General features: G+C 41.0%; 1 protein-coding gene and 1 long non-coding RNA gene across 2 annotated transcripts; one reads left to right on the top strand and one right to left on the bottom strand.

The window, feature by feature from the left end:
• Positions 1 to 289: 289 nt before the first annotated feature.
• On the bottom strand, positions 290 to 23166 carry LOC121080612. The gene is made up of 4 exons (XR_005825442.1): positions 22996 to 23166; positions 9235 to 9244; positions 5839 to 5842; positions 290 to 301 (listed from the first exon to the last, which is right to left on the bottom strand). It is a non-coding gene; the product is annotated as an uncharacterized LOC121080612 (long non-coding RNA).
• Positions 18926 to 21370, top strand: LOC121080610. Its single transcript, XM_040578753.1, has 2 exons — positions 18926 to 19656; positions 20940 to 21370. The coding sequence occupies exons 1-2, from the start codon at positions 19299 to 19301 to the stop codon at positions 21221 to 21223; spliced, it is 642 nt and encodes a 213-aa protein (XP_040434687.1). The 5' UTR covers positions 18926 to 19298; the 3' UTR covers positions 21224 to 21370.
• Positions 23167 to 23596: the final 430 nt, after the last annotated feature.

Raw genomic sequence — 23596 nt, 5'->3', positions numbered from 1 at the left:
CAGCTTAAATTTTGCAACTTTTACCCTAAACAGCTAAACAGACTATTACAATTGTTAAACTCTACCCTATCTCTTACCCCCCCCCCTCTCTCATGGTTATAAACATGCAAACACCTTTTGGCCAGATAAACATGTTTTTCTTTCTTACTTTCCTTCATAAGACCCATCTGTTTTTCTTACTTCCCATTTGTAATGATCAGTTTCCATCCTCTCCCACACGTGAGCTTGTATTTTTCGTAATTCCCATTCAAATCTGCATAATAAAATATTTCTTTGAAGAAAAAGGTAATACTTTAATATTCTTCTCAACCAGAGACATGTGCAATATGAAAGGAGGCAATTGGGTTCTAACTAGGAACATTTAAGTCCTTTTAAGACAGCTACATGACATCATATGATTAAGGGAATGATTGATAAAATCAAATTTACTGTTAGAAATTTGAATTTAGGACAATTGAGACAAATTAGTTGTTAATAGTTAATTCAATATATAAGTATATCCTGCTAAGTGTTTCATTAAGTGCAGATAAATCCTTTGTTCAAAAGAACAACTCCAAAAGGAAGCACCCCCACAAGGTAGAGAAGCTGACTGGAAGTCCACCATGAGGAATGAGCTCAGCTAAAACTGGGGGAAAGGTAATTCTGGCAGGGGGAGATCATGACCACCAACTCAGGAAGCCTCCCAGACCCAAAAAGTAGTTGAGACTGAGCATGCGAACTAATTAACATGATAAGTAAGAGAATTACTTGACAAATAGGAAACTGAGTATTAAGTAGTGAAGGAGTTAGGTAACTTGTAACCAATGAAGGCTGATGTCTTTGTATGCTAAACTGCATAAACAGTGTAAATTTTTGACAATTGGCCAGCTAGGCATTTGTGGGTTACCACCTAGTTCCCTACTTTGCACAAACTAGAATAAAAGAATAGAAATACCTCGACTTGGTGTGTGAATTGGCACTGTACACCGGGTAATGAGCCCACCTATGGGATAACGTACAGAAGGAAAGAGTCTGATAATGGAACAAACCCATTATGAAAAAATCTATTTTAATAGCTCAAAAAGTGAACTATAACCCTTGGGTGAATAGATGATTCACTCAGAAGGTAGCAGAAGAAATTTACCTTGGAAAATCAAGGCTCCTTCCCCACTTTTCTAAAGCCAGTATCTTTTCTTAGTATCTTCTTCTTTTTAAACAGAAGAAAATATAGTAAGGGCAATTTACCAAAAAGCTCAAACAGCCACTAAACTCAAGTAGCAGAATAATTCTTAAAAGAAACCCATAATTACAGAAAAACATAAATGAAATCCCCAGTCCTAGCAAACACTCCCCTCACTGACCTGTTATTTGGGAATTCAGATGTAAAAATAACCTTGATGCTTGGTTTGGAGGAAACACTGCAGGTGGGAGAAGGTAACTCATTAAGATCCAGCAGAAATATCTCTTTCTTTTAGTCATTTTGATTTATTTCACAGCTAAAGGACTTGATTAAAAATGCATAAAGAATTGTTGAATTGAATGTGATGCTCCTAAAACCTTGGCATTCTTTGTGTACCAGGTATTGACCTATAAGAAAGCAAACCAGATAGCGATTACAAAGACCTGAACTTCCATTACTATTCTAATATGAAAAGGTAGTAAAAGCCTTGAAAAGAATAGTTATGTTTTTTTTCAAATTAATATTCCATATGTGGAGACTATCGTGTATAGAATAGGTTGGTTTGTTTTGGGGGGGTTTTTTTGGAGTTAAGCATTAAGTATTAAAAGATCATCTGTTCATCTTCCACAATTATGTGGCTTGACAAGCTTGATATTTGCACAGTGGTGATAATTACTATATTTACACACATATGATTTACTGTGCTTTGATTCTGTGTAAACAACCATAGTTTTATTTTCCAAAGGCTAGGTATGTAGTAAGAACTATATATTTTTATATTTTTATTTTTGTTTTGCAAGTTAATAACTTTATGATACAGCCAATTTCCAATAACTAGTTAAAAGAGTGCACTTTTAATTTCTGGTATTCCTGTTTTCCTGTTACTAAAGTGAAAAAGGGTCATACTGAGAACCAGTTTTCCTCAGCTCATAGTGAGATCTGTACAGACCTCACGGATCCCTTCTAAAAACCTCTTCTCCCTCCTCCCATAAGTACTTTTTCAGAAACTGCTTAGGACTTGGAACCTCTAATGCTGACTTTTGCAGATTATCCCCATTTCAAACATGATGTTTATCTTCCTGGCCCATGTTAATGAACAGGGATCTTTGAAATTTAGAAAGCCCAAGACTTGATTTCAAACACTTTATTGAGGTGTTTGGTTTTGGAACTACAAAAGTTGATCACCCACCACCCCACTACCATCTGTACCAATAATAGCTTCATGTGGAAGCTAGGATGGGGACTAGAATCTGCTTCATATTTCTGAATAGTTTTTTTACACTTTTTACAAAAAGCTTGTATTGTCATATTGTTGTCTAAACTCCTGAATTCTTGAACTCTGATTTAGTGCTAAACTCTGATATAGTATTTAACTATATGTGCACAGAGTTTAGGTCAAGATGACCCTCTAGAGTTTTCAAGAATGACAAATGAAGGGACTTCTAATCAAAGGAGTCAGCTTTGGGAGAGACAAAACAAAGAACATCCTGTCTTTGTGCTGTAAGCCATGTGTATTTAGACTATCTTGGTCCTGTTAAACTCTGATTAGTCAGCTCTTATGGTCTTTAGCCTTGCCCTAGAAGTGAACTATCCTCATTATAATACTAAAAGTCACACCCCCTAAGGGAAAGACCCAGGCCCACTAGAAGACCCTTCCTCAGAGAGCATGCATAGTAGTAACATAAGTTAGGTAATGGATATGCAAATATATAGCCAATCATCTATGTGGACCTGCCCTCTGGGTAAGGAAAGTGCGATAAGATTTTGTATATAACGTTTGTAACTTTGTACTGTGATATGCTAATTTTGTTTGCTAGCATACAGACTTGCGCAACTCTGTAATAAAACAACATCTTGTCTCAGCATGAAAGACTGGCTTATTGCACACCAGGAATGGACTTGCATTTTAAAGGCAACAATGGTAGCAAAAGCATGAATCTAGAAGTAATAACAATGAGAAAAGGACTAAACTAAAATTGGTATGTGAAGCACTTGCATCCTGCCACGCTTACAGCACAACTACATTGACCTATTGGCACATTGATAAGCAAACAATGACAGGCTACGTTAGTTTTGTGTGAAGTTGTATTGACTACGATAATATTTTAATGTTAATAAATATCATCATAAACCAAAAGAAAGAGTCACCGAAATTCGGGAATAAAACTCCTTAACACCAATGTAGTATTAAGAATCAGGCATTCTTTATTGCGGCACCAGATGCACGGGGGATCATGACATGCAGAAAACAGACTTCACAATGGTTAGATTGTAAAGTAGGTATATTTATTCAGCGCTGGGCGGCACGGGGGGTAGTCCCACCAAAATCATGCGCGCCTTTTTAACATTTTCAGACCTATTTATACATGTTACATTTCTTTATCTAAAAACACACGTAATTTTGGATACATTGATTATATTCAATCTCCAGGCCACACCTCCACTGCAAAGCATTGATTAGAAGTAATCAGCAAACATGCTAAAACAGTAAACATATCTAAGTAACACCAAGCGACTTTTATGCGGACTCATCATGACATATAACTCTTAGCAACTTAGAAGCATTATATGTGCAGTTTTGATTAAGTATGTGCTTGTTTATCAGGCTAGGATGCCTTGGCTCAACTCCCCCCTTTTCTTTTTCTTGTGCCCTTTTCTAAGGGCTTTTCTTCACTTTAAGCATAGTTGAGAACATTTCATACTTATACAAAAAATTAAACAGATTATTACAAAAATGATTATACCTCTTAGGAGATACTTGATCCACTTTACCCATCCCAATGGATGTAACGACTCCATCCATGATGTTGCCTTACTCCATAGCTCAGAAAAACCCCATGAAGTATCATCTGTCATGACCTTGTGGAGTATTTCAAGTTGAATCTTCATTATTCTCAAATCTCTTTCTATTTTCCCATCTTCATTTATGTAAGTACAGCAACTAGAAGTAATTATTGTGCAGACTCCTCCATGCGATGCTAATATCATACTACTTTAGAAAGTTGACGCATTTCTCCTTGTAGGGTTTGAATAGCATCACTAGTAGCATTTCCAAATTCTTCCATAGCTCCTGAAATATTTATTATTGCCTTCCCTAATTCGCTTACTCCTAAACCCGGAATAAATCATCTAACAAAAGAATGAAATGTAGAAGGTCATGTAATTAAGGGGTTACTTGTTTGCTTTTGTCTCTTTATTATTTTATTATATTTTTCCACCTAATGTGCATGCCAAACTATTTTGTGGGTCCCATTTTATGTTACACAGCTATACATATTCATTACATTTCTTGGAATTATTTGCCTATGTAGGAGTCTTCCCTGGAGGGACCTTCATTAATATTATAATGTCCTTTTAAACCTGGGCAGTTAGGCCTCCAGGTGGTCATCCAGATGGTTTGATGGTCGTTGTCTCCTCTTCACTCCTTTTCATCCCATTGTTTGCCCCATGAGTCTCCCACAAGTATTTGCACATATCCTCTAATTAGCACTCCTTCACAAACCACAGAACCATCTCGGCCTGCTTTTTCTGCTGCAGACCCTCTCTTATCACTTAACACATTCCTTGACTAAGATAAACAATTGTACATACAACAACTACAAAGCCTAAACAATAGCTGGCCACAAGTGTCACTGAAATCGGGAATCAAACCTCTTAACACCAATGGAGTATTAAGAAGCAGGCACTCCTTTATTGCAGCGCTGGGTGCTCAGTGGCATCTCCACAAATCAAGCACACCTGTGTAGATTTTACTGTTACATTTATACACAAAATTACAAGGTCGTACACTCCCAGTTACAATGATTGGTTAGTAATTTGCATATAATTGTAATAGTTGCTGTGTCACCTTCTTCTGTTACTACGCTTGCGCAGGGGAAGGGTCTTCACCTGGGCAAGGGTCTTCTTGACCTGTGAGCGTGATTTTTAGTATTATAATGAAGGTAGTGATGTGCGGAATCAGACTCCACAATCTTAATCAGATTTTAAAGTGGGTATGTTTATTCAGCGCTGGGCAGCACGGGGGTGGGGGTGGGGGTGGTGGGGGTGGTGGAGGGGGTGGTGGAGGGTAGTCCCACCAAAGCCGTGGGTGCCTGGGGCAACAACTTGCCTCAATTTATACAATCAAAATTGCATATACATAAGATTTCCAAATACGCCTATACATATTCATAACCTAGCCCCGCTTCATATTAAAATTAGTTCCAAGAAGTCATTTCCATAAGTCCCTCCCAACTGTGCTTGCATAGTGCCTCTTGGTGGTGGTCATGGGGATGAAGGCTTGGTAGTCTCCCTCGCTCTGAACTTTTTTACCTTCTCTCTTTGTGAAGACTCAGTTGTTCCTTGGTCTTTTTCCAAACTATAGAGTTGTTTTTAGCTAGTTCTCATCACTCCTTCAGGAGGAACTGTAAATTCCTTGCTTCAGTTAATTTACACAATAGTTAGTAAAACAAAGCATTATTTATCAACAACAATCTAGGTAATCGTTAAGCAATTAGATCTACTAAAATTTCTTTAACCCCTTCCCTCAGTAGTTCACTTCAGGACACCTTAAAATTAAGTTTTGTTGCCTAGTTGGACGGCTGAATATCGGCCTTGCCAAGTTGTCCAATAACTCATCCTATACACAATAGAACCTAGGTGCTCTGGTTATGGACTTGATATAGTGAAAAACCTAGAACTCTGCTGCAGACAGAAGCTACATAGATAACAGAAACATTAACACCCGAGAAAGAGTGAAGGGTGGGAACTTAGCACTTTGAGAAGGGACAATTAGTACCGATGTAAATGAGCTCAACAAGAATGTAAATAAGGAGCCTTCTGATGAGGACGTGCTAACTGCTCAAAGAAAATAAGCCAAGGTAAAATAATTGTGGTAGTAATAGATCAGCGACCTCCCACTCAAATGGCCCCCACCCCAAAGAAGGTGGATCCCCCCCCCCCCCCCCCCCCCCCCCCCCCCCCCCCCCCCCCCCCCCCGGAGATCATGCTGATATAGATCAAAAGCAGCCCAGTGGGCATGTATTAGCTTGATTGTTTAGAGTGGACAATAAGGAAGGACTAATCGTTAACTAGATGTTTTAAGATTACAGAAACTAATTAACAAAGACTGCTAATGTGTGCAAAGATAAACAAGAACTTCAGGTAACTGCCCAAGGAGATGTAAGGTACATCTTGAAGAGGTGCCAGAGGGAGAAGATTCTGGATGTTTGGAAACCTTATGTATATGCATGACTTTGTATAATAAATACCCATCGACTTGTTGAAACGGTGTGCAAGTTAGGAGGAACGATCCCCCTTGCACCCAGTACCACAATAAACATACCTGCTTTATAACTCTCCTCGAGTTGTAAGGTTCGATTCCGCACGTCACTCTAGAGAATAAGGACTGAGGTTATTATGGTCTATAGCATAGGGACTTCAAGTAACAGTCTCGGATAAGAAGCAGCACAGCAATTGAAACGTCATTGGTTAATCAGTGCTAACATAATTCTAACATGGAGGTTAACTCCTTAAAATCAAGATGCTCCTATAGCTATCTATTTCACAAACACAAAATATAGAAAGATTCAGTAAAACTTTAAGATAATCTGCAACATAAGGACACAGTCGACCTGCAACTAAAATCTAGGTTTTTTATACACTAGAACAAAGGTTCATGAAGCAACTACAGCATTGTATCATCTTTCCACCTTTTTTTCTTGAGACTTTGGGCCCTTCAAACCCAAAGCCTCAATATTTACCTCCAATATATTCTTCTGTCCTTAGAACATAATCAGGTAAAACAATTACAACACTGAGATATAACACATGATATAGATTAAAATCAGCCCAGTGGGCATGTATTAGCTTGATGTGTTTAGAGTGGGAAATAAGGAAGGACTAATCATTAGTTAGCAGATGTTTTACACTTGAACAAAAGGTTAGATAATGGATGACATGTAAAGAACTCTAGTAGATAACAGAAACTATACAACAATAGACTGCTAATGTATGCAAAGATAAGCACGAACTTTAGGTAACTGCCCAAGAAGGTGAAAAGTACATTTTAAAGAGGCACCAGAGGGAGGAGATTATGATAATGAATTTTTGGAAACCTTCTGTATATGCATGACTTTGTATAATAAAATATCTGTCGGCTCGTTGAAAAGGTGTGCAAGTTAGGAGGAGAGATCCTCCTTGCACCCAGCGCCTGCTTTATAACTCTCCTCGAGTTGTAGAGTTCGATTCTGCATGTCACACAAGCAAGGATACATACAGCTACTATAGCTATTACAAGTACAAGCAATTGTTTCAACCAGTTCAAATTTGGTAACCAGGAGGTCAATCTATCAAAGATTTCTTTGAACTCAAGGGAGGTGTTGTCTTCTGTCACCTGATGCAGTAATTTAGTTTGTTTTTGAATTTTATTCAGGTCTGTCTGTATTCTTCCTAACTGGTCAATATACACGCAACAGCTGGTGTTTAGCACTGCACAGTTTCCCCCTTGTGATGCTAAAAACATATCCAGTACCATTCTCTTTTGAAGGACTTAAAAATTCAGAAAGACCTGACACTTCTATTTGCAGAGCCTTTATAACATCCATAGTGTGACCTTCTATTTTTTCAATCACAGCTGAAATGTTAACTATTGTTTTCTCTAATTTTCTAACTCCTAACCCTGGGATGAACCACCTAATGAAGCTGTGAAATGAGGTTGGTCTCTTAGCGATAGTGAAATGGTTAAGGCTCGGAACCCAAGGAAGATGTTGTAAGTACCTTAGATATTTAGTTGAACAAAAGAGGCTCCAGATGGTTGTAAGATAAGGGTTGGGTGTAAAGTAAGGGGGCACCCAGATAATCTCATGGTAGACAACTCAATCTTGAGAACAGATACACAGGACAAGAGAATGGCAACAATAGCCTCAAAGGATATGATCTATTGATCCCATACTGAATTTGCCCAGAAGTAAAGGTTGATCAGTGGGTGAAGTGAAGAAGACTACAAGCCTTCATCTGAAGACCCCGGCGACCACCCAAAGACCACCAGAGAAGATGACTGCGCATGCGGACCAGACATTTGCATATGCTAATGAGTTCCAGGAAATCTCATGTAAATGTGAATGAGTTCTCAGAAATCTTATGAATATGTATAATTTCATGATATATAGTCTAAAAGTTTGCCACATGGGGGGGGGGGGGCACTTATGGTAGAGTTATCCCCAGTGCTACCCCAGCACTGCAATAAAGAATACCTTGCTTAATAACAGTCTGCTGTTATTGAGTTTAATTATATCGGACTCCTTACCCAGCTGCACCTAGCCTCCCACTTCGGCATGTTTAGAAAGCAAGGGGGTTTGGATGATGACGATCTTTGTGTTTTGGCGACCCAGATGGGACCCTCTCTGCTTGGCTGCAGGACCCGGTGAGAACAGGACTCTCTTGGGTACCCTCAGAGATTTCTCCAGAGAGACTTCTTGCCTAAATCAGATCACTGCAGGAATAGAAAAGGACCATCTGATGAAGGTATTCTTTTTCTTCTTTTTTTGGTTGGTTTTTTTTTTTGTTTTGGGGGACCGGTCATTTGGGAGCTGTCTGTGATCCGCAAGACAAGATCTTCCATTGGATAGCATATACCGAGTTGCCAAATTGTTATAAACGATAACAATTAAAACAATTTTATTTTGGGTTCAATCAATTTAGGTTGAGAAACAATAAGCAAAACCAGCGCTGGGTGCGCGGAGAACTCAATTAGTTCCACCACACGCACACCTGAGTCCTAAAAGCAGCGTCTTTTATCCCCGGATCTTGACCAATCTCTTCTCGCCGGATGTTCGTCCTGCTCTTTCCCCATTGGGTCGTTAGGGTACACCTTCTCCTCCTATTGGTTCTCCTTTGGCACGCTTTTTCAAATCTCAAGGTCTTTGTCTCCTTTGGGGGGCCTTCTCTGGCTGGTTAGCTTTCCTTATCTCCTTCGTGGGCTTTTCCAGGCAGCGATTGCCTCAGGGGAAGGGGAAGCCATCACATTGTCTTAAAGGAGAACCACACGTGCCCACTCACCACAACTGTGATACAAGTCCCAGATTTACACAGGGTACAACAATTACACTTATCACAGTACATTCTATTTTTGGCATGAATCATGACTGCGTTTATCACACTAGCACCTTACTGGTATACATTTGGGTATACTTCAGTATTTGTTTGGGTATACTTTGGTATGCAATTGGAATTTTAGTATTTTTGGCTTTGGACATGTCCTTGGTATTCGGTTGATCTGTGGAATTTTGTGATTTGAATATTGATGACTTTGGCAAGACATGGAACATTTGGATTTGAAATCATGCATTTAGTAACTTTGTAATCTGTGCACCTTTGTTCACCCCCCTGAGGTTTTGGTTGTATAGAGGTTTTTAAGGGGGCAAATGAATGTTTAAAGGAACATTTGGATTTGGAATTTGTTTATTGTAACTTGACTCGGTATCTAAATCTTTATGATTGTGTGATATATGATTGTGTGAGTGAGGCGTACAAATACGTACAAAGTGAGTGCGGAGTCCAGATCCACAGTTCTGTTATCCCGTGAGGGAAATGGCCAGAGAAGGATGAAGTGGTTGATAAGCATGGGAACCTGAAAAGTATTCACTACATCCAGAAAATAATTGCAGACCTCTGTTCATTTTGGAATGCATGTGGTGTGATCAGAGGCTGTGGGTCAGGTTTTAGCTGTTGTGTTTATAATAATTGTCAGCTGTGTGTGTAAGTGTTTGAGTCTTAGTCCCTGTCCTTGTGTTGTATAAATTCCAGAATGGGAAACCAACGAGTGAGGTTTTGAAAAAGAGTCCTTTGGGCTGTGTTCTGGCTCATTGGAAAGATATTGGGGGACCACCTGGAGGGAGTGTGAACCGTAAAACTCTGATAAAATATTGCAATTAGTGGTGGCCTTTATATAAGTTAGATGATGGAGAAAAATGGCTTTTAAATGGAACTCTGAATTATAATATTCTGTTACAGCTTATGTTATTTCTGAGATAAGGTAAATGGGATGAAGTGGTTTATGCAGATATGTTCTTTACTCTGTAAAATCACCCAGAGTGGCAAAAGGAATGTGGAATTACTTTAGCACCCCAGGACCTCGTGGTCCTGGCAATAGAAAAAGAGAAAAATAAGAATGGGAAGTTAAAAAGATGTTGCTTGGCTTGTAGCATTGGGCAAAGATGTTTAAAGGTTGGTTTAGGCAATGTTGGATGTGGTGTTTAGTGAGTTAGAAAAGCAGATGGTTGTGAGAGCAGACAGAAATTATATCAGAAGAAAGTTACAGAAAGTGCAAGGAGTAGATGCAAAAGATTTAGAAAAATTGCTGGAGGTTGCGTGGCAAATATCCCAAAACAGAGATAGTCAGAAAGAGAGCAATGGGCAAAATGATTGCTAATGCTACTGTGGCTGCTTTACATACCATGGGAGGCCAGGTACTCTCTTGAAACCCATCAGAAAACAACACTAAATGGAGGGAGAGAGGCCGCGAGATGTGGTATAAATGCTCCACCTAAGAGAAATCAAACACACCTGATAGATCAGTGTGCTTATTGTAAGCAAATGGGGCACTGGAAGAAGGGTTGCCTGAGACTGGGCAAGTTGGTGATGGTTACTGATGTGGAAGCTGATTGATGGGAACCAGGGGGAATCTTCCCTAGCAGAGCCCTTGGTAAAAATTCAGCTAGGGAAGGAAGGAAAACCTGTAGAATTTCTAGTAGATACGGGTGCCACATTTTCAGTACTAAATCAGACCTTATTGCCCGTAAGTGAACAAAATGTTAATATCACAGGAGCAACTGTACAAGTTGAGAAAGCTTTCTTTTTGAAATAATTAAAATTCAAAATTGGGAAGAGTATGGGGATTCATAAGTTTCTCTATCTGCCTGAGGCTCCAAGACCACTATTAAGAAGGGATTTATTAGAGCAATTGAATGATGAAATGCAGGAGCAAAATCACGGACTCAATGACGTATCAATATGATCCTAGTTGAAGCTACTTTACTTAAGTTTCTGCAAACTTATATACAATTTTCATATTCATGCAGACGTCACACCTTAATTCTATTGGTTACATACACTGTTCACACGCTGCTATACAGATACTAATTGGTTAAAAGCATACAAGCGGTTAGTCCCATCATTAAAATTGTTGACATTCTTGTGGTCATCAGTTCCCAGCTCAGCTCCTGTTTTTCTGCCCACTTAACTGCCAAAGATCCTGTTTTCTTTGTTCCAGGTGTCTTTCTCACACAACCTTGCGGCCTTGCTGAGCAGATAAAACTTTTAATCATATCAAGCTGCTAAAGCAAGAGCGACTTTTGGTAGGCGAGGTGTCCCTTTTCTTCCAAATACATTGCCACAATGAAATAAAGTTTAAAGATAGGGAAATTGAATTTAAAATACCAGAAAAGAACCACATTGAAAGTTTGACTCTTATTGAACCCCAAATTAGGGAAGAAGAATTTATATAAGATATAAAAGACCAAGTATACCCAGGAGTATGAGCCTCAGGAATACCTGAAAAAGCTAAAAATGCAGAATGGGTTGTTATTAAAATTAAAGGAGGGGCATGACCTGTTAGGGTAAAGCAATATCCCTTGAAATTGGAGGACAGGCAAAGAGTGAAAGGTATTACAGAAGAATTTATAAATTATGGACTATTGATGGAGTGCCCTTCAGAATATAACACTCCTATTCTGCCTATCAAAAAGCCTGAAGGCAAAATGGCATATGGCATTAGTGTAGGATTTGTGGGTGTGGGACAATCACCTTGGGGGGGGGGGGGGGGGGGGGGGGGTTTAGAGAAAACTAGGACCTAATAGAAGTGTAGTAATCCAGAAGGCTTTTTAGGGTAAAATAAAGCTATCACCTTCAGGATGGTTGGCGTGCATGGAATCTACCATGGCTCCCTAAGCAACACATCCTGCCATCTCAATATCTGCTGATAGGAGTAATGGAAGGTGAAGAGGAGTGGAGACACCGTGGCCAGGCTCTGTTGTACTCCCTGCAGGAAGAGGAACTTGATGGTACCACACAGCTGATAAACTGCATACCAGTTGTCTCATGAAGAATCCATGAGGTGTCTGTGGCTGAGCCAACCACTGTGGTGAAATTACTTCCCTCAAATGAAATAATCCCATTGTAATACTAACGTACACCTCTATCTCAAAGTTACCTGCCTCCAAGGTACTACTACACCTCACTGGGCACATGATACCAGCTAGTAACAACAATATGTATGACTAGAGTCACTCAAGCTCCACCTAAATGTGATGGAAATGGACTAGTCCTGGACTGAAATAAGACCAGAGGGGGGGAATTGTTGTCTAAACTCCCAGATTACCCAACTTGGATTCAGTGTTCACAAAGTTAGGTCAAGATGACCCACTCTCTAAAGTTGTTATGAATGAAGGGACTTCTAATCAAGGGAGTCAGCCTTGGGAAGGATGAGAAACAAAGAACAGATAGTGAAAAGAACACCATTATCTAAGTTATGCAGAAAGAAGCCTTCAAGTGAGGGAAGTTCTGACTATGAGAGGAAACAGGCTGATAAGGTGTTGCAACCCCCATACATCAACAGAAAATTGGCTGAAAATAGGACAATGTTAATTGTGGTAGTGGGCAATCACGACCTTCAACTCAAATAGTCCCCCCAAAAGAGGGCAAAACCCTGCTTGAGGAGCATGCATAGTTAGTAGAGAACTTCAGTAGTGCTATCTGAGGATGTATACTAATTTGTATTAGAAGCAAGAAACTTGTATCCTGTGTATGATGACTGAATATGCAATGTACTATAAAGTATAAAAAGTGGATAGATGAGGGGAGAAGATAAGGAAGGCTTCATCATAACTTCTGGGATCAGTCGATGGGCTGAACCTGTCTTCTTTTCTAACCACATTCAAAAGGAAAGGAAGAAAGGAACACGTGGTGCACAATGCAACTGCTCACCACCTGCTCACCGATGCCCAGACAGTCCCCCAGAAATGATCTGCCTGCCCCAGCCAACCCCCAGGTTTATATACCAAGCATGACGCCTCATGGCATACCATGAGGTATTCCATAGAATACCTCTTTGGCTAGTTCGGGTCCACTGACCTGACTGTCCCCCCTCCCAATTCCTTGTGCCCCTCCAGCCTTTTTCACTAACAAGGCCTGAGGAACTGAAAAGTCTCACATCAAAGCCAAAACACAGCACCATACTAGCTCCTAAGGAGATAATGAACTCCATCCCAGCTGAAACCAGGACAATGAAATAAGCAAAGGATGGCCAGGATGTATTTGGGCAGTGGTTGCTGTTTTTCTGATCATTCAGGAAGCTCGAAAATTTATTCTGGGTCAGAAGATGATTGTACACACTTCCACACTGTAACCTTAGTTTTGGAGCAGAAAGGGGGACACTGGCTCTTGCCATCAAGATTCTTGAAATACCAAGCAGTGTTAATGGAACAGGATGATATAGAAATTGTCACATCTACCCTTCTAAACCCTGCTTCCTTTTTGAGTGATAAACAGGAATTGGAGACATGGAGACAGGAATAGAGTACATGATTGCATAGAAACTATTGAGACTGTGTGTGCAAGCAGACCAGACTTGAAGGAGGAGCTGTTGGAGGAAGCTGACCACACATGGTATACTGATGGGAATAGTTTTGTAAAGAATGGAGTTCCAATGGAAGGATATGCTGTGACAACCACAGACCAGCGGGTGGAAGCAAAGTCTCTTCCTAAGGGAACACCTGCAAAACGAGCTGAAATAATTGCCCTGGTAAGAGCTTTGGAGCTTGCCAAAGGACTGCGAGTGAATATTTGGACAGATTCAAAGTATGCCTTTGGTATAGTCCATGCCCATGGAGCAATTTGAAAAAAATGAGGACTCTTAACTACTCAAGGGAAAGGTATGAAACATGCTGATATAATTTTGCGACTTTTAGATGCTGTACAACTTCCATCAGCAGTGGCGATTACGCACTGCAAAGGACAACAGAAAGGTAACACTGTCAGGGAAGCAGGAAATAAATTGGGTGATCATGAGGCAAGACAAGCTGTGGAACAAGGTGAGGTATTAAGTTTAATTGCAAAGTTGTTGGACTGCCTAGTCAAATTGAAGATGACACTGCTCACTATTGGTGGGATTACTTCTCAGGATACTCGCCCTCTGAACAGAAAATTTTAGATATTTTAGTTTTGATTATTTATTTTGTTTTATTGGTGTGACAGGGAAAAGCTTTGGGCTGTCCCAAAAGAGTATCAACTAATACCAGAAGGTACCCTTGCTGTCGAGGTAATTCTGAAAAATCAATTTGCCAATAATCTCTTGGGGAATTTCCTGTTTCAATTATACCTGAGGGCAGGTGCCTTATATTCAGGGGATTATTTTTCAAACACATTGGACATTTTTCAGTAATTGACTTTACTATTTTAGTCATTCTTGCACTAATTACTTGAGGTCTTAGACTAGCTAGCATTGATTCTATTCCCCAATGAGTTTGCTGATGTTTTTCTTTTACTATTTGTATCATTAAATGCAGCAGAATTATTACTTGATGTTGTGCAGTTACAAGCCAACCATAATCATTTTCTTTTGCCTTTAAATAAGAAGCCAATTTAAGATCAGCCTGGCTATAACTTGGCCTAGTATTTGGGATTAAACCAGTTTCTCTGGAATCAATGCTAAGATACTTTGTTGTGCAACCTCTTTTGCTGTTTTATCTGCCAATTTGTTTCCTTGATGAATCAAGAAACCCCCCTTCTGGTGCACCTGGCAATGTAAGATGGCAACTTCTTCAGGCTTCATAACAGCTTCTAGCAATTTCAGTATCTCTTCTTTGTGTTTTATTGTGGAGCCTTGCGCAGACAGCAGGCCCCTCTCCTTCCAGATGGCTCCATGAGCATGCACTACGCTAAAGGCATACTTAGAGTCAGTCCATATATTTACTCTTTTTTCCTTCCACTAAGTCCAGTGCTCGTTGTAGAGCTATAAATTCTGCCTCCTGCGCTGAAGTATTTACTGGCAGGGCTTTGGCTTCTATCACAGTCATTGTTGTCACCACTGTGTATCCAGCTTGATGTTTTCTATCCTGGGCAAAACTACTTCCATCAGTAAAAAAATCATAGTCAGGATTCTCCAGGGGCTCAACCCGCAAATACGGACGACTGGCATATACTTGTTCTATGGTTTCCAGACAGTCATGAATCAAAGGTTCATCTGATGTAGATGTCAGAAATAGGGCTGAGTTGGTGGAGCTAGTTGTCTTTAATTTGACGTCATCTTGTTCCACTAAGATGGTCTTGCACTAGTCTATACTTATTTGTCCCAGGCTACCTTCCGTTTCCTGAGTACATGAAGTTGTGGTAAAAAAAAAAATTCCTAGGAAATAATACAGGTACTGATTCCTCCATCAAGATACCCCTTTGCACTCCTTTAGGATGCATCCTGAAAAATTGGAACTATTTTGGTGGGGATCTCTTAACTAAGAGAAAATTACACAGATACTGTTGGGGCTCTTGCTGTATTGAATGATTATACTGAACTTTGAAGCAAGTGGAAAAATACTGAAGAAATAAGACGAGGTCACGACCAGAACAGTGGAATGAAGAGGGAGGAACAAATTGCAGATGCTTCACAAAACCAGGGCCAGCAGGACGCGATAAGAGGAGCTGGGAAACGGCAGAAAAGAGCCTACGTGCCAGAACAAGCAGAAACAGAACTCTTGCCAATAAGCAATTGTTAACCAATCATATTATTATACGCTTGTAAGATAGCCAATCATATTATCACACGCTTACCGAATGCCTTATAAAAGTTACTTGGTTTGTATAATAAACGGATCAGATCTTGAACTCCATGAGTATTTGAATCTGACTCCCGCTCGCCCGAAATGCCCGCAGCATCTGGTGACCCCGACGTGATCCGGTGAGGGTCGACAGGATCGGTCAAAAAGTCAGGAGGATTCATTAAGGATCGTGTTACAAGCTGCGGAGCCGGCGAGGATCCTGCTGCCAGCGGAGAGAGAGCTGGGCGCCCAAAGAAAGGCGGAACGTGCACAGCTGACCGGTGAGTCAGGAAATTTAAGCAGGATGGGAATCACTGCATCAGTGGTGGAAAAAGCAATCGTAGACAGTTTGATGAAACTGGCAGAGAAAACTGAAACGCCAGTCTCACGGCAGGCAGTAATTGATCTGCTATGTTGGAGTCGCCGCCGTGGTTACCTTGCTTCTACGCAAGATGTATACAATAATGAAACATGGAAGAAAGTGGGAGAGGACTTGTGGGAATCTGTGCAAGTCGGGACTAAGGGGGTAAAGACTTTGGCTCGCACGTATCGGGCTGTATGGGGTATGGCCGCGCAGTTACACGGCGAGGTGCAAGTCGCTGCAGCTGTTAAAGCTGCAGTGCGGCCTCCCGGCGATCCTACTGCTCAGTCGGAGGAAGAGCCAGAGGGGCAACCTCCGTGTGAAAATCCCCCTGATTATACATCTAAAGCTTATCCAGTAATGACTACTGCTGAGCGAATAGCGTGGGGATTAGATGATGAATTACCACCCTGGTGTCCTGATAAGGAACAAACGGCAAGCGGCAGACAGACATTAATACCGGCAATTGCGAGTACTGGATGTAAAACTGCTGGGGTGGGAACGGCACAGCTCCACCAGCTCCTAAATAACAGACTGCATTTTTTGAAGCATGTTTGTCTTTGCAAAGGTGAAAGTTGAGATCTGACTTCCTGACCAGTGTTAAAATGCACCATGGCCTCTGGCTACTTTAAGATGATTGTGTGACTTTGGACAAACCTGGTAGGAGCAATGCTGAAATCAAGTTGTAAGTTATATTTCATCCTGAGACTGATGTTTCTGGCATTACATAAAGTAATTTTGATATGGAGAAATAGTGTGAAATGGGGACAATGGACATCGATTGTGATTGTATATGTCTGCTCAAGGAATGTGGGTATGGTGACTAGTCATGGGTGCGGTGTCTGGTCACATAGGCACACAGCTCTGAGGAGACAACTACAGTTTTGGGGAGACGCCTGCCCTTCTTCCTCTAACAAAAGGGGCTATTTAAAAAAAAAAAAAAAAAAAAATGAGAAAAGGATGAGAGATATTCCAATGCTATCTAGAGGGAGGGAGTGCTAAGTTTCCTTGCTGGAGAAGATGGGATGGTCACAAGAACATGAATCACCTACAAACCTGCAAGACCACCACATTCCAGGAAACGGACTGATAAGCTAATTAACATACGAAGCGGGATTTAGGTAACGAATATGTATAGGCGTTAATTGAATATTCATTTGTTTCATTGTATAAATGTGAGATGGTTCGTCACTTCAGGTATGCACGCTTGTGGAGGAGCGATCCCCCGTGCATCTGCACGCAATAAACATACCTACTTTATAACTTTCGAGTTATAGAGTCTAATTCCGCACGTCAGTTTTGGCGAGCCAGGCAGGAGGATTTCTGCTCGGCTGAGGGACCAGCTGCGGAGCGGACGCTCCTAGGCGCGCCCCGGGAGATTTCCTCGGAGGAGCCTCCTCTTCTCAGCTGTTCACCCGGGAGCAGAAGAGAAACCCCTGGATCCGCGGATAAAACGGTATGTTTAGTAACGGGGCGGCTGGTGAGACGCACGGAGACGTCCGGCGCGCAGCGCAGTCCCCAGGAGGAAAAAAAAAAAAAAAAAAAAAAAAAAAAGGGGGAAAGCTAAAAACTTCCTTTAGGTTGTCTTAAGAATTGGGGAATTCCTAGAATGTAACAACTGAAATAGCACTCTGTGTCTTGTTTGTTCTATGTGTTGTCTTGTTACATGTTCAAAACTTGGAGTTATGAAATGTATGTTGAAAAATAATAATATTCTGGTAATTCGTGGCAAATAGCGGAAAACTTAACACTCTGCTTAAGACCAGGAAAAATGTGGGGTTTTTTTTTTTTGTTTGTTTGTTTGTTGTTTGTTTTTTGGCAATTGTTCATTGAAATGCATACTTTGTGAACTGCCAGTGTTCCTTAAAAGTTGTACATAAGTGCACGGTACCGTATAACATACTGCTTGTGTGACTGAGGGCTGCCCGGAGAGTGTGAATGGTGTGATTGAGATGCGCATTTTGATTTTCAGTGTATAGCTTAATTATTTTGACTGAGTGTGAGTGCAAGAGTGCTTGAGACATGCGTTTGAGTGCAATATGAGCAAGGAGCTCTATCCGTGTTTCCGACCTTGGGTGGCTAAGGCGGCCGGAGAAAAAGTAATTAAAATTGTAAAATGGGAAATGGAAGGAGTAAGCCCTGTGAAAAATCGCCCTTGGGTTGTATATTAAAACATTGGAGTGATATCGTAGGACATGGTGGTACCGAAAATAGAAGGAAATGGATTAAATATTGTAATCAGTGGTGGCCTTTGTATAAATTGGGGAGTGATGCGAAATGGCCTCAGGAGGGAGGAACGTTAGATTATAACACTCTCCTGCAATTAATGTTGTTTCTATGTCACTTGTAAGCAACTTATAGCATCCTTACCCCCTGGGGCATCCATCGCTCAAATGATAGAGGCATGCGCAAGGGCTCCTTTGGTTGAGGAAGAGGAAAAGGCAAAAATACATGCCAATGCTCTAGCAGTAGCTCTAAACAACAACAAGGTACAAGGCCGAGGGGACCACGGTTCTAAGCCAAAATGTTATCAATGTGGACAGGAAGGTCACTTTAAACGTGACTGCAAAAAGAATCTAGGAGGAAAGTCTCTGTTGAAGGGAAATTGTTTGCGTTGTCGAAAATTTGGTCATAAAGCGGCCGATTGTCGCTCAAAATTTAGAAAAGATGGTACACCCCTCTTTGTTCCGGGAAACGGGAACAGCCGCGTTCTGAGGGACGCGGCCAAGAAATATCCCCAGAACCCAACAAAATTCATGGCTGCCTCAGCGAGCTGTATTCAGCCACCAGAGGAAGCGCAGGAGTCGATTTGGCAGTGGCAGAACCTGTAAATATCACTGATGAAAAGGTACATGTACTTCCTTCTACAGTTAGTGGTCCTTTGGGTTATGGTTTATCTGCACTCCTTATAGGACGCTCTTCTGCGTCAAAAAAGGGGATTTTTGTTCTTCCTGGTTGTATTGATGCCGATTATACCGGACCTATTGGAATTATGGTAAAAGTTTTTTCTCCACCTGTTCATATTCCAGCAGGAAGCACTATTGCACAGCTCATTCCATTCCAAGCTACTGTCCCTCAAAAAGGAGAAAAGGACAGGGGTCAAGGTGCATTTGGCTCAACGGGTATGCCTAACATTGCCTTTTGTCAACTTATTGGTGCCGAGCGGCCAAAATGTAATGTTAAGATATCTGGTCCACAAGGTGTTAATCTTCCTAATGTTTCAATGATGATTGATACTGGTGCTGATGTTACTGTTCTTCCTTTTTCAGTTTGGCCTACCATGTGGGAATTAGATAGTGCGGGTTCAACCATTTCAGGCATTGGGGGAAGTCGTCTGACACAGGTCAGTAAAAATTTCATTCTTTTCACGGATCAAGAAGGACATCAAGCATGGGTAAAACCTTATGTCCTACACACATCCTTGTCCTTGTTAGGTAGAGATGTACTTTCCCAATGGGGAATGAGAATCTCTACAGATTTTTGATTGGGGCCATTGATAGCAGCTCTCGCCCAACCTTAAAATTAAAATGGAAATCAGAAACTCCCATATGGGTTGATCAATGGCCCTTACCTCAAGAGAAGCTGCAACACATTCAAGAATTAGTCCAAGAACAATTGGATTTAGGCCACATCAGACCTTCTGTTAGCCCATGGAATACACCCATTCTTACAATTCAAAAGAAATCAGGAAAATGGAGATTATTACATGATTTAATAGCAATAAATGAAAAAATGGTTGACATGGGTGCCCTTCAGCCTGGGCTGCCTTCTCCCACTATGTTACCACAAAATTGGGACCTATTAATTATTGATTTAAAAGATTGTTTTTTCACTATTCCTCTGCATGAGGATGATTGTGAAAAATTTGCATTTACAGTGCCAGCTATAAACCGTGCCGCTCCAGCAAAAAGGTATGAGTGGGTTGTACTACCTCAGGGTATGAAAAACTCCCCAACAATATGTCAGTGGTTTGTGGATTTATCTCTACAATCTTGGAGAGAGAATAATCCTAACCTTATTACCTATCATTATATGGATGATCTCTTAATAGCCAGCCCTCACACACTAGCCCCTGAAAAAGAACAGGATGCTTATATAGACACTCAGGTGGCATCCCCAGTATTACAAAATTCTCCTCTAAAACAAGCAACAGAGTCACATGCCTTTTTTCACCAATCTGCCCGGTCTCTCCAAAAACAGTTTGGTCTGTCTCGTCAAGACGCTAGGACTGTCATAGCAGCCTGTCCTGATTGTGCCAGGTTAACACCTCTTCAACAGGAAGGTACAAATCCTAGAGGGTTACAACCTCGACAAATCTGGCAAACTGATGTTACAGAATTCACCCCATTTGGAGTACTTAAATATGTCCATGTCACAATTGATACCTGCTCGAAAGCTATTTGGGCGACTGCTCATAAATCTACCAATGCTGTTGCCTGTATTCAGCATTGGACGTCAGCCATGGCTGTGCTGGGCCGCCCAGATATGGTAAAAACAGATAATGCCCCTGCATATCTTAGTGCCAAAATAAAGACCTTTTTGCTGCAATGGCAGGTGAAGCACGTTACCGGAATTCCGAATAATTCTGGTGGTCAGGCAATTATTGAACGTGCCCATCAATCATTGAAACATTACCTGTCTGTTTTTCGAAAAGAGGGGGAGAGGAGTCCTCATGTAATAGTGGCAAAAGCATGCTATGTACTGAACTGGTTGAATCCCAGAACAGAATGTACTGAACAGCCGATTTTCTATCACTTTTCTAACAATCCCAACGATTTTTCGAATCGTGACATAGCTGTCCAGGTATTTGACCCTGTCTCAAATTGTTGGTCAGGGCCTCATAATTTATTAACGTGGGGTCGGGGTTATGCATGTATCTCCACAGGGGCAGTGACCAAGTGGATTCCAGCAAAATGAGTTCGCCCGTGGATTGAAAACCGACCCACTGAAAAGAAACAGCAGGGTGACTACGACAGGATTGACTCCTAAATGAACAGGAGGGATCAGTGGGCTCAGTGGGCACAGCATCGAGAAAGGTTATTCCGACCGCCACGACCAAATGAAGAAAAGCGGCTTGTAGATAAGTTAACATACATTATTCTGCCCATCTTGCAGCAGTTACCTCGGGAGATACAATGTCAATTACCCTCCGGTGAATTGTCTTTGTTACACTGTGACCGTATCGTGCGTGCGTTGCAGGATCTTTTTGGGCAAGGACCGATAGAAACAGAAAATTCTTGTCCTATATGTGCTACTTCTTGTAATTCAACAGTTACTCTATATTGTGGATATTGTAAAAGGGTTGGAGCATATAGGCGGAAGGTTTTACACTCTTGGCTGTGTCCACCCTGTCGGTATAGTATCCTACGTTTTGGTTCCGGTGGTTTTTCCCTTCTTACTGGGACACATGCCCCTACTTTTTCAGGTATAAACGAGGCCTTACAATCTTATGAAGCCTTCGAACAGATATTTTTAGCAGAACATCAAAACGAACTCATCTTCTGGGTTCGCATTATCAGAAAAAGTTTTGAATATCATATAATAGAACATCATTGTAAATGTGAACGATGGCATTATTTTTAGGAATAGGCTTAATGAATATTGCTTTTGCTTCTGCTTTGCATAGTATATTGTTGTTTGTTATTCTTTTGTTACTTTTAGTGCCTTGTCTTTTACAATGTTTCCAAAGCTGTATGGAACGCAGTATTAATGCTGTATTTAAAAAGAAAGGGGGAGGTGTTGGGGCTCTTGCTGTATTGAATGATTATACTGAACTTTGAAGCAAGTGGAAAAATACTGAAGAAATAAGACGAGGGCATGATCAGAGCAGTGGAATGAAGAGGGAGGAACAGGTTGCGGGTGCTTGCACAAGGCCAGGGCCAGCAAGGACGCGATAAGAGGAGCTGGGAAACAACAGGAAGGAGCCTATGTGCCTGAAAAAGTAAAAACAGAAATCTTGCCAATAAACAATTGTTAACCAATCATATTACTATACGCTTGTAAAGTAGCCAATCATATTATTACACGTTTATAGAGTGCCTTATAAAAGTGTGCCTGGTTTGTACAATAAACGGATCAGATCTTGAACTCCATGAGTATTTGAATCTGACTCCCGCTCGCCCAGAATGCCCGCAGCAGTTTGTTTTTTGGCAATTGTTCATTGAAATGCATGCTTTGTGAACTGTCAGTGTTCCTAAAAGTTGTACATAAGTGCACGGTACCGTATAACATACTGCTTGTGTGACTGAGGGCTGCCCGGAGAGTGTGAATGGTGTGATTGAGATGCGCATTTTGATTTTCAGTGTATAGCTTAATTATTTTGACTGAGTGTGAGTGCAAGAGTGCTTGAGACATGCGTTTGAGTGCAATATGAGCAAGGAGCTCTATCCGTGTTTCCGACCTTGGGTGGCTAAGGCGACCGGAGAAAAAGTAATTAAAATTGTAAAATGGGAAATGGAAGGAGTAAGCCCTGTGAAAAATCGCCCTTGGGTTGTATATTAAAACATTGGAGTGATATCGTAGGACATGGTGGTACCGAAAATAGAAGGAAATGGATTAAATATTGTAATCAGTGGTGGCCTTTGTATAAATTGGGGAGTGATGCAAAATGGCCTCAGGAGGGAGGAACGTTAGATTATAACACTCTCCTGCAATTAATGTTGTTTCTGAGGAGAGGGGGAAAATGGGACGAAGTATCCACCGACAGCTGGAGGAGTTAAGAGATCGTATACATCAAGTTAAAGAAGGTTCTTCAGGTATAGATGCGTGGTTTGCTTCTTTGGGCATTGGAGGGCGGTTGAGGGATTTACTGAAACAAGGTCTGTCTATATTGTTGTTTGTTATTCTTTTGTTACTTTTAGTGCCTTGCCTTTTACAATGTTTTCAGAGCTGTGTGGAACGCAGTATTAATGCTGTATTTAAAAAGAAAGGGGGAGGTGTTGGGGCTCTTGCTGTGTTGATATTGTTGTTTGTTATTCTTTTGTTACTTTTAGTGCCTTGCCTTTTACAATGTTTTCAGAGCTGTGTGGAACGCAGTATTAATGCTGTATTTAAAAAGAAAGGGGGAGGTGTTGGGGCTCTTGCTGTATTGAATGATTATACTGAACTTTGAAGCAAGTGGAAAAATACTGAAGAAATAAGACGAGGTCACGACCAGAACAGTGGAATGAAGAGGGAGGAACAAATTGCAGATGCTTCACAAAACCAGGGCCAGCAGGACGCGATAAGAGGAGCTGGGAAACGGCAGAAAAGAGCCTACGTGCCAGAACAAGCAGAAACAGAACTCTTGCC

Source organism: Falco naumanni, chromosome W (assembly GCF_017639655.2).
Source record: "Falco naumanni isolate bFalNau1 chromosome W, bFalNau1.pat, whole genome shotgun sequence".
NCBI lineage: Eukaryota > Metazoa > Chordata > Aves > Falconiformes > Falconidae > Falco > Falco naumanni.
Note: the sequence above shows the minus strand (reverse complement) of the source record. Positions and strands in the feature narration are given on the sequence as shown.

Bases quoted from the DNA above. Each gene is read 5' to 3' on its own strand.
- LOC121080610 (XM_040578753.1), top strand. From the start codon at position 19,299: ATGGTAAAAGTTTTTTCTCCACCTGTTCATATTCCAGCAGGAAGCACT. The intron at 19,657-20,939 runs AAAATTTCATTC...CATTGAAACATT, and splicing joins TCGTCTGACACAGGTCAGTA to ACCTGTCTGTTTTTCGAAAA.